The sequence below is a fragment of the Equus quagga genome, chromosome 8 (genome assembly GCF_021613505.1).
Source record: "Equus quagga isolate Etosha38 chromosome 8, UCLA_HA_Equagga_1.0, whole genome shotgun sequence".
Lineage (NCBI taxonomy): Eukaryota > Metazoa > Chordata > Mammalia > Perissodactyla > Equidae > Equus > Equus quagga.
This window is the reverse complement of record NC_060274.1, coordinates 44,023,592-44,040,488: the sequence shown is the minus strand read 5'-3', so window position 1 is coordinate 44,040,488 and position 16,897 is coordinate 44,023,592. Positions and strand designations below refer to the sequence as shown.

Below are 16,897 nucleotides of genomic sequence, written 5' to 3'. Positions count from 1 at the left end.
TGTGATCTCCAATATGAACATATTAAACTGGATTTTTCTCCTGTTCATCTGATCTTGTATCAATTTTATTACTAGTCCAGCCATAAGAACACAAGTAGGGAAGAAAGCCCCACCTCCTATATTAGTTAAAGGTAATTCCAGCAATCCGGTTTCTTGAGCCAAGAAAGCTGGATCTTGCTTGATGTCTCTCTGTCACACCCTCATCAAACCTTTTGGCAAATTTCTTGACTCTACCTTGCAATTCTGGTGCCCATCCCTTCTGAATGCAACCAGAATCTGAATACTTTTCACCGCTTTCCCTCCTGTCATTCTGGACCACGCCACCATCATCTCTCACCTGGGTTATCACATCAGCCTCCTAAATGATTTCTGCTTCCACAGCTACCCTCTGCTGACTCTTCTCCACACAACAGCCTGAGAAAGGCTTTGACATCATAAGCCAGATGGTGTCACTCCTGCTCAAAATCCTTCAGTGGCCTCTTGTATCATTCAGATCACCTGCAACCACACCATCAGTGGGCAGCTCTTGGACTTGACCTCCCACACTCTCACCCTTGTGAACTCTGCTCTGGTGGCTCTTCACACACACCTGGCAGCCCCTGCCACAAGGTCTCTGCACTGGTTGCTCCTCTGGCTTGGAACTCATTTCCCTGTGTTTTTGTAACTCTCCAAGGACTTGCTGGAACATCACTTTCCTGGCAAGTTTGACCATAGCCACATGATAATTCCTCTTGTCACTCCTTGTCGCCCCATCCTACTCCTGCTCAGCTCCGTGGTACTGACCACCTTCCAACATTCAATACCAGTTTCTTCTTCATTGTATTTGTAGACTGTCTGCTTCCCTGGACTGTAAGAGCCAAAGGAACTAGGATTTTTACCTCTTCCCTTCATTGATTCATCCCAAACCTAGAGACTGACAAAGAGTACTTAGATGTAGTTGAATAAATCAATAAATTAATGAATATGTAAGTAGTAGGAAACCACGAAAAATTTTCAAACAAATGTGCACTATGGTCCAAACTATGCTTTAGAATTAATTATTAGTCAGGAGGCTGAGTGTCAGGTTCTTACAAGATCTCAGTGTATGTCTTGACCACTTGCAGGTACAGCAAGCCCTCAAGAAATATACAGTTTTTGAAACTGGAAATAAAGGAAGGATATATGATAATGATAAGTCTCAAAAATTTAAATCTTTTAAAGAAGGAAAAATACTTCTTCGCCTCTTTTGAAGAAGGAAAATAAATACTTCGGATGTATTATATTACGGTATCTCATTGAGTAGATGAAGGAAAGTAATTTCACGACACAGAATCACACCAGGGTATTCAGCTAACTCCAACTTCAGCCATGAATGTTTCTCATTCACAGGAAATTATCTTCGAGAGGCAAAAAGCCACATCTTCATCACTCTTAGTCTCCTCTCCAACCTTCTCACAATGCCTGTCAATCAAGCACTATGAGCATCAAGAATGGAAAACTGATTATGTGGGTCATCTGACTTTCTGTCAAGCTGTTTGCAGGAACATATGCTGTTCTTCCCAGAACACCTTCCTAGGAAGAACCATCCTGTGTCAGGGTGTGAAGTGAACTCCCGCTTCCTCCTGTGAACACTAGGGAGAGAATTTGAATCTTCCCACCCACACAAGCATGACCCCCTCTTACACCGGTGGGATCAATCATAGAATACTTTGGAGATAGAAAGAGGCTTTCAGAATGGGATTTTCCTGAGATTCACCTAAAAGAACAACATCTTAAAAAGTTGACTTCTCTGAGTATCTAAAACAGGTCATTAATCCTCACAACACCCTGGTATTTGAGTTGCTGTGAAGGATTTGTGCATGACACCTCACCAAGAACTGCCATTTTCTTGATTTCTGTTCTCTGTACTATCACCTCCCAGAAAAATTATTTAAGAACAGAAGAGCAATGGTTGAGAATGTTCAAAGCTGAAAAATATCATTGCTTTGAAAGGAAAGAAAAGCTTTCATTTTACAAAGCAGGAGGTTAAGTGATCACTGATGATTTGCATAATGATCAGTACCTGGGTTAATATGACACCTGGTCTCTTTCTCCCTGACCCTCCGTTCTCTCCACCATGCCATGACACCACAGGACAAGCACAACCAGGTGGGGCACAGCCTTTTATCTCATCACAGTGAGAAGGTTCTTCCTGCAGCACCACCATCTTCTTCCTCAAAAATGTATTGATGAGCCGTGATGCAGGAAGCATATCATTAGACCGGAATCAGGGGGTAAGACGTCAAGACATCTGTCCTGCAAGCATGGCCCCAATCTCCCTCAAGTCCTGTCATCCAGCCGCTCCGGCCCTTAACTGACTTTCCCTTCTCTCTCCCCAAAGATGTCAGCAGCCCAATCACACAATTTAACTCGCAAGTGTTCTCAGATTGCCTCCTGTGTCCCTAAACCACTGAGCCAGTTCTCTGAGAACCCCTCTCCACCTGCAAGCAGGTGGCACATGCCTATGTTGTAAGGATTTGCACTGAAGATGAGAGAACCTTCCTCTGTTTCCCTAGTTTAGGAAGGTAGAATCTGGAGTCAGACACGCAAAGCCCCTGTAGATATCATTCACATTTTTTCTGAAGGGTCTTTAAAGCCACAGATGGCTGGTGTCAAATTGAAAGATCCACTTGATCACATTATCTCAAGAATTGTTCTTCTCTTTGGATAGTTCAGGCATATAAAATGCGAACCTTAAAAAATTAGAAAGAGGAATTAATTTTCTTCAAATTCTCTCTGGAATGACTGTGGAGAAGGAATGACTCCACGATATTTCTCTATTCAGATTTACAAATGCAAAGCTCCTCTCACTGTAAGTGGACACCTGGGGAAAGCATAGCTCTGACCCCGTCTACTCACAGGTCACTGGTGTGACACGGGTACGGGATGGCCTGCGTCTGTGTGGTGGGTTCCATAGCTTCCTGCCCCGTCTGGACCAAGATGATGGCTCTTTCAATCATATCTTGCAAAGGGACAAAGATGTAGTTATATTTGAACCCGTCAGCTGGTAGGCTCTGAGGATGGAACTTCCAAAGAGGGTTTTTCACCGAATCTGTTCTCATGCTGTATAAGACACTGGTCCGGATTGTGTATGTAACATGGGGTGGCAGCTGGAAAGACTTTGACCTGAAGTTCTTGCTGACTAAGGAACTGTTGAATATGATACCTGATGGCAGAAAAGGGAAAACAAGGGTCACCACAACCTAGCAGCAGCTCACACAACGCCAGCACGGGGTCCGACTGGAAGCTGGTCAGGACTGGAGGCTTGACACCACCCCCTGTTGCAGGGAGGCCCACACCCCAGTGAGGCAAATCTCATTTTGAGTTGTTACCCAGGCAGTTGGTGGTAAGCTAACTCATAATTCCCAGTCAGATGCTCTTCTTTATTTTAATAAAACCACACTCTTGTGTTAGTAAGGCTTTTATTCTTTGAGATTACAGATACCTTCCTAAGAATTGATATCTTTGGGGTACATGTCATTCAAAATACATACACACATGCATTCTGTGTTCTGGCACATGAATTTTTTGAATTTCATATATAAAGCCTGTTGCGGATTGAATCGCGCCTTCCCAAAATTCAAATGTTGAAGTCCTAACCCCCAGTAAGTCAGAAGGTGACCCTATTTGGAGACAGAGTTTTCACAGAGGTAATCAAGTGAAAATGAGGTCATTAGGGTGGACTTTAATCCCATGAGTGGTGTCCTCATAAAAAGGGGAAATTTGGACACACACACGTACAGAGGGAAGATGATGGGAGAGACCCAGGGAGAAGCTGGCCGTCTGCAGGCCAAGGAGAGAAGCCTGGAAGGAGTCCTCCCTCACAGCCTCGGAAGGCACCAACCCTGCCAACACCTTGATCTGGAATTCTGGCCAGAATTGTGAGAAAATAAATTTCTGTTTAAGTCCCCCGGTCTGTGGTCCTTCGTCACAGTGGCCCTAGCAAACTGATACAAACCCAAATAAAAATAATCCAATGTTTATTCAAAATGAATATGAGAACACATCATATTTATCTTGAACAAGTGAACTATTAATAGATGGAGTTGAATTGGCTGTCTTCCTTTCGCCCTCCACCCCAGGATATCAAGATACTATGATAAGAATAAAACTGACCAAGGAAATCAGAGTGTAACTTTAATCAGGAAAAATATAATTTATTGTGTGAGATTTAGCCATAAACTAGTTAAAACAGATGCAGTGAGTAGCACTGGGCCCACGATGGTGAAAATACCAATAGTTATGTACAAGGCCCATATTTTCATCAACTCAACACAATTATTTCTTCTTTAGTTTGTTTTATCTGGAAAAGATTTTTCTTTCTGAGCCATTGTGAGACACATTTAAGGAGAAATATGCAAAATGACAACCTAGTCAAAGCTGTGCCTTTATGAGCATATTTTTTCACTGAATACTTACTGGCCAAGAAACTGTTCCGCTGCATGAGTTGACGTGCTTTAGACTCCAGGATGGCGACAGACTCCAGGGCCTGGAAGCGGTTCAACACCACACAGGAAGAGAGATTGACCAAGATGCGGCCCAGGAAACGGATGCGTCTGGCGTCTGTGTGGTTCCACATCATGTGCAGCATCTCTCCTGAGGCGAATAAACATGCAAGGACATCACCACGTTTCTCTCAGCCCAGTGTTTTTATTGTTCCTATGGTGGAGACGGTGCAAATAACTGTGAAAGTGCACCTCAATTCCTTCACAAAAAATTACTCAAGAGCGTCCCCTTTTGTTCATATGCAGGAGTTGCTGCTTACTTACTGAGCGCAAACTCCACTTTTTTAATACAACACCTGTAATGTTGATACTTACATGTAAATGAAAAGAAAACAGTTAATCACAACGAATGAGGTGACAGCCCATGGGAAGGTCGGACAGTGGGTGATGGAGAAAATAGACAACAGTGGAAAAGCTATGAGCAGCAGGGAAGAATCTCTAGCAGAGAACACAGCACAAAAAAAGGTAATGTTCCCATCTGAGTCAAGTAATTCTAAACATCATGGCTTCACTGAAGCAGTGGGCATTTTGTGAAAGTCATTCATTTCATAACATTAATTTTGCAAAAACAATTATCAAGGAGTGTTGACAATGAGGAAATCAAATCCTGCTCCACTCTCTGGCCCGGGTTCATGCGTCTCAAATGGAAATAGAGAGGTAGGTCAAAGTCGGCAACATCTTGGCTGTTGGGGCTGAATATCAGACAGTTTTCAGGACAAAACGCCAGGAGGTCTCAGTATTTTAGCTCTGGTGTCAGGAAGGAGCTGGACCATGAGAGAGAGAGACATGGAAAACCAAGTGACCCAGAGTGAGGTGGTGTGGACAGGAGACCCAGAACCCAGCCCAGCCAGGGAAAGTGGTTACAAGAAGTCAGAGGATTCAGAGGGGGCGGATCTCTGCAGAAGTCGAGTCTCTCAGGTTTTCTCTGCCCACTGACCTCACAGCAGGAAATGCCATCAGACCCCCACGGTCACCCGTGTCACAGCACCACCGTCAGGTGGGGACGACGTGTGCTTGCCCCGTGATGTGACAGAAAGTGGGAGGACTGTTCATCTAGTCCTTGCTATGTTCACAGCACAGGGGTCTCCAGGCATGTGTAGCCACTCTGCCCACCCTAGGCCTTGCTCCTTAACAAGGCCCAGAGAAAGTCTTTTGCTCAGGACTTCATAAAGAAAATAAAAGAATCAATTGAGAAGAGGTGAACATACATGAAAACATACCAACATGTTTTTATACATCCACAACACACAAAAACACACAGCAAATCATAAAACCATGTAGACAAAATTGCACTGGGGACAGCTGTTCATTGTCAATGATCACTCCCTCAGCTCTGGGGACCTGCTTATTCTAGCTTCAAGGAGTGGGTGGACATCTTCTGGTTACATCTTCTTCTCAAAAAGCATCCACAGAAGAGATGTGTTACAGCTGGCCCCCACCCAACCCCAAATCCAACAGACTGAACAGAACCCTCAACTGGGGAAATGTCAAGTCAGAAAGAAAAAGAAGCATGATGAGAAGCTTCTGAGAAGAGCTTACAGGTATATATGATATTTGATCTTCACAACACCTTTTTGTTTGACTGAAATGGATCATATGCTTTTTGGCATGTGTTGTCCAACATTCTAGGTAAGTATTATTTTGCTCTTAAATACATGAAGTCCATTCTCTACCCAGCAAATCCTGTTGGTCATTCCCAGGACCACTGCCATCCCACAGTTCCTCAGTAGCTTCTGTGGACAAGGCTCCAGCCACCTGCTTCACTGAGTGCAGGGAGTGAGTACATACCATATGGGACAAGGGCACGTCACCGCAGTCCCCCCAAGTCAATGTTCTCGCTCAGACACTAACACCAGACATCCGGTATGAGTTTCCCGGTGTCCTGAATGGAAATGTCCTGCAGGTGGGAGCTCCCCTGGGGGATGTCTTCAGTGTAAACTTGACTTGTTTCTTCTCCTCTATGGTCTGGGATGGACTCTTGCCTTATACCATGTCACTTGCCCCCATTGTATGCTGGCAGATAATTACATGACCTCTCCTGCCCTCTGTATGGCACCCCTCCCCACAGGCCCTCCCATTTCTCTTGGACCTCCCAAATACTCCAGACTTTCCAAGTGACAACCCGTCTCTCCTGTGCCCACTCCCTGGGTGTCCCTAGCACATGGCAGCATCAGTGCCCACTGGGGGCTGCCTCTGAATCACTTCTCTCCTCTGCTGGTCTGCTCTCTGCTCCCACATCCTCCTGGTTTCTTAGGTTCCCAAATCAAGTCTAGGCTTTGCCTGCCAGGCACGCTGCCTCTGTTTGAAAGGCAGCTTGAGCCATGCAAAGGGAGCCAGAGCCACATAACACAACTGCATCAAGGTTCATCCTATTGTCCTCAGGTGCATGAAACATCAGTTAAAATGTCCCGGCCTCAACTTCTTCCTTGGAAAAGAAAGACTTTCCTTCCACCAAATCCAGATGACTGGAAACATATCAGCTTCCAAATAAGACCAAGAAGCCAGGATGATCCTTCAGCTACTCCTCTTCTCAATGCTTATCACTCACTGTTTCTCAAAGCAGAGGTTATTTTCTGTCATTGTAGTTACTCTGCTATTTCCAGATCTCAGGCCAAGATGTATGTAGAGTAAGGATTCAGGAAAGGTAGATTTCAGATCAGCAAGCTATTCTAAATAACTACAATAATGATGAGGTGACATTGTCTGAGTGTCGGTCACGTGCCAGGCACTATTCTGAGCACTCTCGTTTATTGTTTTACTTAACCCTTACTTCTCTGTAAGGAAGTGTTATTGGTACATTCATTTTTGTTTTGTTTTTTGTTTTTTGTTTTCTTCGGAAGATTAGCCCTGAGCTAACCACTGCCAGTCCTCCTCTTTTTGCTGAGGAAGCCTGGCCCTGAGCTAACATCTGTGCCCATCTTCCTCTACTTTATACATGGGACGCCTACCACAGCATGGCATGCCAATCGGTGCCATGTCCACACCCAGGATCCGAAGCAGTGAACCCCAGGCTGCTGAGAAGCAGAATATGCAAACAACTGCTGTGCCACCAGGCCGGCCCTGGTACATTCGTTTTAAAGTGCAGGAATTGAGGCACAAAGAGGCTAGGTAACTAGTAAGCTTCAAAACCATGATTCACAAACAGCTCACGCAGCTCTGGAGCCACCCATCCTTTATGCCGGGCTGCATTTACGTTGGATGGAAATGCATGAAACTGTGCTTTGATGCATGTTAAAAGCACGTAAACATCAGCAATTTCATACAGTTCTGCCCACCATGCCATACCATCTACCACAGTAGAAAGACTGCAAGATGTGGAGTCCACAGATCTGGGTTCCTGGTTCCACCTATTCTTGTAGGACCTTGGAAGGGCCAGTCTCTCAGCCTCAGTTTTATCATCTATATTTTATAAATAATAAAAATCCTGTTGCTATCTTCTGGGGAGAGATCAAATGGAGAAAAGAGACATGAAGCCACTTAGCAAACTATTAAACAGAAGACCACCTGAATTCATCATTTGGTAGATCCTGAAGAATCTGGTTAAGCAAAGACAGTCAAATTAAATCATGGAAGATAAAACAAACTCATCGGTTGTTTCAGAGAAGAAATAGCCCAAGACTGGCTCTCGAATGGTGTCAACAGAGGAAACCGTCTGTTGACCACTTTTTATTTCTCATCCAGGTTCACACTCAGTAGTTGCTAAGGTTTCAGGCAGAAAAGGCCCTTCAGTTGTTTGGATGACACAGTTCAAGAGGAGCTAGAAAGAACCACAGGGTCTCCTGCCTCAGTGTGCCCTGAGTTCCCAGTGGAACTCAGGAGGGACACAGCTGGGAGGGACATCAGCACAGGCACAGCAGAATCTCTTGGAAAAGTTCTGAGCCTCAGAGCGGCTGCAACAGACACAAGCAAGGCCTTTCCCTCGGCACTGACGTGGAAAGCATGCAGGAGTGGTCAGTGGTCGGGGCAGGCCTCCACAGCTGCTTCCATGGGACCGGCCCCCCTCAGCTGAATAAGTCATGAGGGTTTGGTTTCAGGAGTGCCTGTCCGTGCAGAGCCCACTTGGCCTGGAGACAGGAACACAGGATCTCTGCTCTCAGAGTAAGTCTAGAGACCTCACGCTCAGGGCTCAGATCGGTGGGGGGCCTACTCACCACTCCCTGGAGGGCAGCTGTGCCTGTTTAACCCTCCGACACTGCATTTCCTAAGAGATGGGGACGATAATAATCTGCTATGTGGTCTTTTCCTAAAGATTAAATGAAATAATGCTTGTAAATCTTCTGGTGCTCACTGTGTCTGGTGCATGCTGAGCTCTCAATGTGTCCTAGTATCATCATTATTAATATGTTATAGAACATTGATTTCCAGTAGAGGCATAGACAGAATATGTCACCTGTATCCTGCATCTTATCAGATGTTGGCTCAGATAACACTGCACAATCAAAGCGACATTCCGTAGGGTGGGCAGAATTCCAGCCCCACCTCCATCCCAAGATGGAAAGCTCAGCATCCCAGTTAATCTGCTGTAGAGACACAGATGGCAGTCTGGACAACTGGCCTGGATTGGCTGATGCAGGGCCAAAGCTGATGCCAGCAGATTTTAATTTTTGCTTGTCCATTTTCTCTATCTATTTCCTTCTCCAAAATTGCACCACGTCTCTGAAACTGCCTCTGGTGGTGACTCCAACGTGTAGTGCTCATCTGTGTGTCAAGTGTTGGCACCCACTCTTAAGGGAGGCAGAGGGAGAGTAGAGGTGGGATGTATGCAAGACGACAGGGAGCCTGAAAGAAGAAAATGTTGCGGAATGATTGATTTTTTTCCCATGAAAATTTTATATTTTACTAATCTATCCCTCATTTGTTTTAGTATAAAATTATGTCTCATTTTCCCCCAAATGTTGAAGCAATGTGTGATGTGTACTCTGTGACTCTGTGGGCCCTGGTACACTGCCTAGCAAGCATCAATGTGCCAGGTTCTGGAGACGTGATTTTTGCTGTGAAATGCCATTGTAAGGGGCTGGTGTTTATGCGGTGTCAGTGGCTGTGATGGACGCTCCCATGGAGATGCACTCTGCTGTTTTCTAAATAGTGTAGGTGGGAGGCTGAGCTCCGATGTTCTTGTGTGCAAGGAAGACCCCAGGAGCCATCAAAAGCCAGACACATGAGAGACTCAGGCTGGAGTAATCCAGCTCAGGGGGAACAGAAGGGGTGGATTGTCCCCCTGCTGCACTGCTCCAGCGTTGCTGGGCAATGGTGGCAGCAAAAGCGACAAGACACAACTCTGCCCCTGTAGCAGCCCTGCTGTGATTTCATGTTTTACTCTGGAAAGTTAGTTAGTCTGTCAAAGTTCCCATTTCCCTATCTGTAGTGTGAGGAAAGCAAAATCACCCATAGACTTGTTCTGATAATTAAAGATTCTTTAGCACCTAGTGTGTCGTCAGTGCTCACTGACCGCTTACTATTATCATATTCATAATTACTCACGAAGAGAGCTAGGCTCTAACTAGCTATCTTAGGTTAATTCTGTGGGATGAAACTAAGCTGAAAGACTAGAAAATAGGAGACCAAAAAGCACACTGTGCACTGTGAGGGGCTTCAGGTGTTTTTGGTTTTTATGGATAATTGGAGAGTGTTAAATTTTACAGGATGGAGCAAGCTGGGGACGTTTTTATATTTCTGATCATTTGTCATTTGGAATATGTTGCTCTGAAAGCTCACCTAGTAAGTTTGGTTAGATAATTTAACTGTGTGTCATTCCAGATGTTTAATGGTATAAGGAGTGACTTGGACTCCAAATAGTGTAGCTTTGATTATCTTCCAGGGACAGAGTCAAAGCTGCTTAAAAAAAGGTTTTGAGGAGTGGAATTTTCATATAATTCAATGATTAGAGATCCCATATGGAGATATATATAGACATTTCAATGACTCTATGTAATATCCACTCTGTAATGCAGATAGTAAGTATGTGTGTGTGTGTGTGTGTGTGTGTGTGTGTGTGTGTGGAGAGAGAGAGAGAGCCATAAAGATATAGCTATCCATACTTGTGTGGGTACACACACACACAGTTTTAGGAATCAGGAAAGCTTCTACACACAGAAACTCAATGGGCCTTAGGACACTGCGCAGAGCTCCCTCCTCTGAGAAGAAAGCAGCAATGCCTGTTGCACAGTGGACTGAATGAAATATAAGTAATGTGTGGTCAAGTATTAATTGCATGTTCTATCACTTTGGATACCCCAAGTTGTCTCCCAACCTGAAGGAGGCACTGAGGGGCACTGCCATGCATGAAGGATGGAAAACAGAGGACAGAACTCAAAAGAGGGAAGCCCATTGTGAGAAGACTAGACCCAAGGCTCACTTCTCTCTCTGGAATCACCCTATGGAATACAACAGTTAAAGATGGGCTGAAGGAAAACCCACATGCCCATGCACAGGAGACATGGGAAGGCCACATGAAGGCCCTGTTAGCCTGGCCTGTAAGGACAATAAGACTGGGAGGGTCATGTATAATGGCACATGAATTAGCAAAGTAAGAAATTCTACAGTAATTCCAGCCAAGCTCCAGCAAGCAATAGAAGTTGAGCATTGTCCCCATTCAGTGTATATACCTGTGGACCCTAGCCATGGCCAGCATTAGCCATGGCCGGCATTAGCCATGGCCAACAGGGGATGTGAGATCCCAAGGTGTCTATCCCTAAAAATTATGTTCAACAATTGACTTCATCCTCCTTCTCAGCCAAGGCACTATGGACATTTGGGCCCATGATTATTTGTTGTCATGGCTTTCCTGTGCATTGTAGGATGTTTAAAAACATTCTCGGCCTCCTTGTATTAGGTGCCAGCAACATCTCACAAGCTGTGGCAATAGAAATGTCCTCATACATTGCCAAGTGTCCTGTGGGGACCAAATCATCCTCAGCTGAGAACCACTGATTTAAATTGAGTCACGACAAGCTCCACCCATATAAAAAACTTTCCATCAGTTCCATTAGAGCTTCATTCTTAGCATCATCAAACATGTTAGGAAACTCTCCAACATGAAAGAGAGAACTCAAAATAAACAAATAACAAAACATAGTAACAATGATCAAAAAATAAAGCTAGAGATAAAACGATATTAATTTTTTAATAAAGGTTTAAAAAAATCAAAGAAATAATGACAGGAAAACTTCCCATAAGTGAAGGACAATCACCTGCAGATTAAAAGCAACATTGATGAAGTTTCTGCTTAGAGTAACAGTGGGAGACAACTTGTTGAAGACAAACTTTCCCACCAAAACCAAATAGAAAATAGGGATGATTTTTTTTAAAAAAAAAAATCTATATGAAGACTTCAAAAATCTATTAAGGCAGCAAAGACTTGAAGGTCTAAGATGCACAGGAAGAGGGGAGCATAGGAAATCCCATAGCTGGGACTCCTAAGGCTGGGTTAACTGAGCCTCCAGCAGTCCTAGGGGGCTTGAGTTCAAGGACTCAAGGATGAGGGGTCCTAGAAAACCCCCAGGTGTTTAGTTGAGCCCCTTCCTCACCCCAACAGGGCTACTCCCAGGAGTGGAGAGAACATTTGCTAGTAAGACTGAAGCCCAGCTCCATCAATAGGCTCGATCCCTGATTGGATTAAGAGAATGTGCCCCCCGCCCCCAGCTTTCTGCAAGAAGCAGGAAAATAACTTTATCTGGTGGGAGACAACACCATCGAGAAACTGAAACTTATTGCTACAGTTTTTTATGCCCAATGTCTGGTATTCAATGAAAAAATGGTTATTACTCCTGGACATAAGACAGAATAACCAAAAACAGAGAGAAAAATAGACAAAAGACCCACAAAAAACTAAAATATTATAGGTAACAACATACACTTCAAAATCTTTTGGACACAATTGCCCCAAAATTAGATGAAAATAGGGAGAACTGGAACGAATAAATGAAAGCTATAAAAAAATTAAAATTTTAGAACGGGAAATGCAATAACTGAAATGAAGAACTCTCAGCTGAAGAGAGAATCAGTGGATGAGAAAATCAGTAAGAAAAAAAAATTCCCTAACTGAAGCACAGAGAGAAAAAAAGATTGGAAAACAGAGAAAAGGATCTAAGAAGCATATGGACGCTGAAAATTTTTATCATGTTTACTTGGAATTTCAGAGGAGAGCAGAGACACAATTGGTCAGAAGTCATATATCAAGAGATCACAGCAAAACGTAAGATATCAAGCCGCTGATTCAAGAAGTACTACAAAACAAAGAAGGAAACATAAAAGGAACCACACCTAAGTAAGTCACAGTAAAACTGCTGGAGGAGCCAGGCACATGGCCGAGTGTTTAAGTTCGTGTGCTCTGCTTTGGCGGCCTGGGGTTCACTGCTTTGGATCCTGGGCACAGACCCACACAACACTCATCAAGCCATGCTGTGGTGGCACCCCACATGGAAAAACTAGAATGACTTACAACTAGGATATACAACTATGTACTGGGATTTGGGGGAGGGGGAGAAAAAAAAAGAGGAACATTGGCAACAGATGTTAGCTCAGGGCCAATCTTCCTCACCAAAAAAAAAAAAAAAAACTGCTGGAAAGGACAAAAGAAGAAAAATTTAAAATACAGACAGAGGAAAATATAAATATCTAACATGGTCTCAATAGAAAATAAAATACAGCCTCAAATACATGAAGCCTAAATTGACAGAACTTAAGGAGAAACAGACAAATCTACAATCACAACGGGAAATTTAAACAATTTTAATAACTGGTAGAACAAGCAAACACAGATCGGAAAGGATACACAAGACTGCGCACAGCAGTCATGGAACCATTGCACAAAGGAAGCAAAATTGACCATGAATGGGGCCATTAAGCAAGACTCAGCACATTTCAAACAAATGAAATCACACTGACAGAGTGTGTTCTCTGACCACTGCAACATAAAGCTAGAAATCAGTAATACACAGATAAATGGAAAATCCCAAATATTTAGAAATTAAGCTATAAATTTTCATACTCCAAAGATTAAAAATAAATAAATCACACTAGAAATACTTTTAATTGAATGATAATGAAAATAGAACATACCAAAACTTGTGAGATGCAATTAAAGCAACGCTCAGAGGGAACTGGATAGTCATGAATATGTATATACCAGAAAAGAAGACGAGGTGGAAATCAAGATTGTTACAAAAATAAAAGCTGACAAACCAAAGAAAGTAAAAGGACAGAACTTATAAAGAGAAGAGCAAAAATCAATGAAATAGAAAACAGACAGAAATACAATCAACAAAGCCATACATTAGTTCTTTGAAAGACTAATAAAATTGATAACTCTAAAAGACTGACGATGAAAAAAAAGAGAGAGAGAGAGAAAAGAGACGAACCAAAATTATGAAGAATGAAACGGGGACTATTTCCACATATCCTTCAGGTATAAAAGTGAATTTACTGAGGAAAATTACTGAGGGCATTTTCCTCTCATGCACCCTTTTTCAGGATGACATTTGTGAATATGAACCAGTAAAACACGGTAATATAACAAAAATGGGGAGAATATAGGACCCAGGAAGTGTGGTATCCCCCGTAGGAGAACAGAGAAGAGAATTCCTAGGAAAACCTGGGGATGAGAGACACAGAGGTCGAGCTGCCTGGACTGGAGCAGGAGGGAGAGGCTCAGCTGGGGATGTGCAGAGAAAAAAGGGCCCCACGGTAGAAAGGATATATTGGTACATTGCGTGCGGAAGAATGGGGAGCAAATGTCACACCTGAAAGCAAGAGAACATGAGACTCTAGAAAAAGGAAAACATCAAGAAAAAAGAAACTTCATTATAATATACAACCTGGCTCTGCACTGAACAATATTTATCTAGTCATAACGTTTTATGACATAACTAAAATGGTCACACAGCCACAGCTGGGCAGTGGAGGGGGAGTGACGCAGTCACTGTGTCCAGAAAATGGTTGTCCAATACCTAAACGAATTCAGAGGTTAACAAACTGTAGACGTGCAATGACTGTGTGCTGATTGATAGCCTTTTCTTATCTGAGCTCAACATTTTCAAACCAATGTAACTGCTTTCTATTGACTATGAACTCAATAACAGTAATTTCTTTTGTCAACTGACCTTATAATTCACAGTTCTTGTATTCAGATCAGAAGCCTTCCTTTTTGACTACGTTTCTTGCTATGCAAGCCCTGAATCAGCAAATCAGAAAACTTCAGGTATGAACAAACTTTGGAGTGCGTTTAGTTCAAGCCATTCATTTTATAGATGAGAAACCAGAAACCAGGAGAGGAAGAGTGACTTGTCAACGTCACCCAGAAACTTCATGGCCAAAGGGTGGGCCCTACACTCCCACACCCACTTACCGTATGCCTGGAGCTTCGCAGTCAGTCTATCTACATCAATGTGCAACTGGCTTTCTACAAAGTTTCTTAAAAATTTGTTTCTCAGGGATTCCTAAAGGAGAATAACACAACTTAACAAAAATTTCATCATTTCTTCTTATCGAATAATACTCGTTAGGTTTATTCAAAGTTTCATCATATAGGAAAAAGGCACATAAAGTGAATCATCTTAAGAGGTTCTAAAACACCACAATAAATAATAGAATAGCATTTGATTAGGACTTTATATTAAATAACGAAAGTAACAATTATGACAATTTAGGTCCTAATTGTAACTATGCACTAATGTTGAAACAAAGAATGAAGTTAACTGTTAACTTTTTGGCAAAATTTTCTCACAAAACTATATGGTGATCCTTTACATAAGATCTTTAATATTATTGTTTCCACAGGCCAGTTATGAAGAGAACGGTCTTTGTTACAAAAACGCTGAAGAAGGTTTCAGCATTTTCCAGAACTCTCTCTCAATCTTTTGATATTCTAATCATCATGGGAAGCACTTTTCATGCTATCATTTGTATCATTCTTCTTTCATTATCGATGGTTCCAACTCCGCCTCATTTGTCAATGGTTTTACTGTGGAGAGTTCTTCAAGATTATTTTCACCGACATAATGAAATTTTGCATCTTTATTTTGCAGCTGACATGCGTGTACTTGCCTTGTGCTGCCACATTCTCACAACATCCAGCAATCCCCAGGAGACTGAGAGTGACACATGCGGAGGTAGTGAAGCCAACGCCGGGATTAAGCGAGGGGGGATAGCTGAGTGGGGACTAATTCTGGAATTCGTCAGATCACTAGAGAAGATTCCTATGTTATCTTGACTTTGTTTCACCACATAACCTTATAACTTGGGGACTTCAGATAAAGAATTCTCACACGACGGCCACCTTCTGCATTTAGCTCTTTCATTCCTCACATTTGCTTTGTTATATGCTGATTTTATTGACTTTTGTCTACGGGTGACAGACCTCACTATGAAACCCTGGTGTGCAATTTTTGTTTTTGGAATCTTGTTTATCTTCTTTCATTGGGTATTAGCTATTTGCCAGACACTGGGAAGGGCGCTTTATTATGTATTGGTCATTTAATCTCGGCAATATCTCCATGAGGAGGTCACTGTTACTTTTAACTGACCGAAAAGGGAGTCAGGGTAGTGGGTGTCACCAGAGGCCCTGACCTAACCCTCTAGTGGTGGAGCTCGGCCTCGAACTCAGGTGTCGGCTACTGCAAATCCAGAGACGGTACACACTCTCCTTGAATATGACCTGATGTTAAGAAATAGAGCACAACTCGCCACACTTCATCTTCTAAGGTAAAAAGTTCTTCAAATAGTTGACTATGTGGCTTTAATATGTTTTCCCTCCCCAAAGCCCCAGCGCATGATTGTCTATCCTAGTTGTGGGTCCTTCTAGTTCTTCTACGAGATCTGCTCCCACAGCATGGCGACTGACAGTCAGGTGGTGTGATCCCGTGACCAGGAAACGAACCTGGGCTGCCAAAGCCACGAGTGCCAAACTTTAACCACTGAGCCATGAGGGCCGGCTCACGTGGCCTTAATTTCTGTCATGACTACCTGGTAAATAGTACTCAGCTGACCTGGAGCCTCCTCCAAGAAACGCCTGATTCTGGAGGCCAAGTTAGGCATTGTGTTTCATTCTCACCGTACTTTGTAGTCTTAATTTGCTGCCTATCATGTTGCATGTAATTATTTGTCCTTGCAGCAGAGAGTTTATCAAACAAAGCCTAAAATATTCACAATCTGACCCATTACCAAAAAAAGTTTGCTTGATTCCTGGATTGACAAAATAATCCAGGAGCAATAACATTAAAGATGAATATTACATTAAAGTTTGTCCTGGGGCTACACGTCCCTAGGGCTGCTCCTAGCCCAGGACCACCATGTCAGGCCCATTCCCAGGAGCCACAAGACTCTCCCACTGATAACTGACTTTAGCTCGATGACGATACATTCACTAAATGACAGGG

The 16,897-nt window shown here is 43.1% G+C and overlaps 1 protein-coding gene across 1 annotated transcript in view; it reads right to left on the bottom strand.

Annotated features, from left to right (window-relative positions):
* ABCA13 (ATP binding cassette subfamily A member 13) overlaps positions 1-16,897 on the bottom strand; it is a 407,666-nt gene that overhangs the window by 258,119 nt on the left and 132,650 nt on the right. Inside the window, exons 29-31 of the mRNA XM_046670200.1 lie at positions 14,869-14,959; positions 4,438-4,614; positions 2,878-3,184 (exon numbers count right to left, since the gene is read on the bottom strand). Coding sequence (XP_046526156.1) covers positions 2,878-3,184; positions 4,438-4,614; positions 14,869-14,959 — 575 coding nt within the window. The remainder of the gene's footprint in view (positions 1-2,877; positions 3,185-4,437; positions 4,615-14,868; positions 14,960-16,897) is intronic.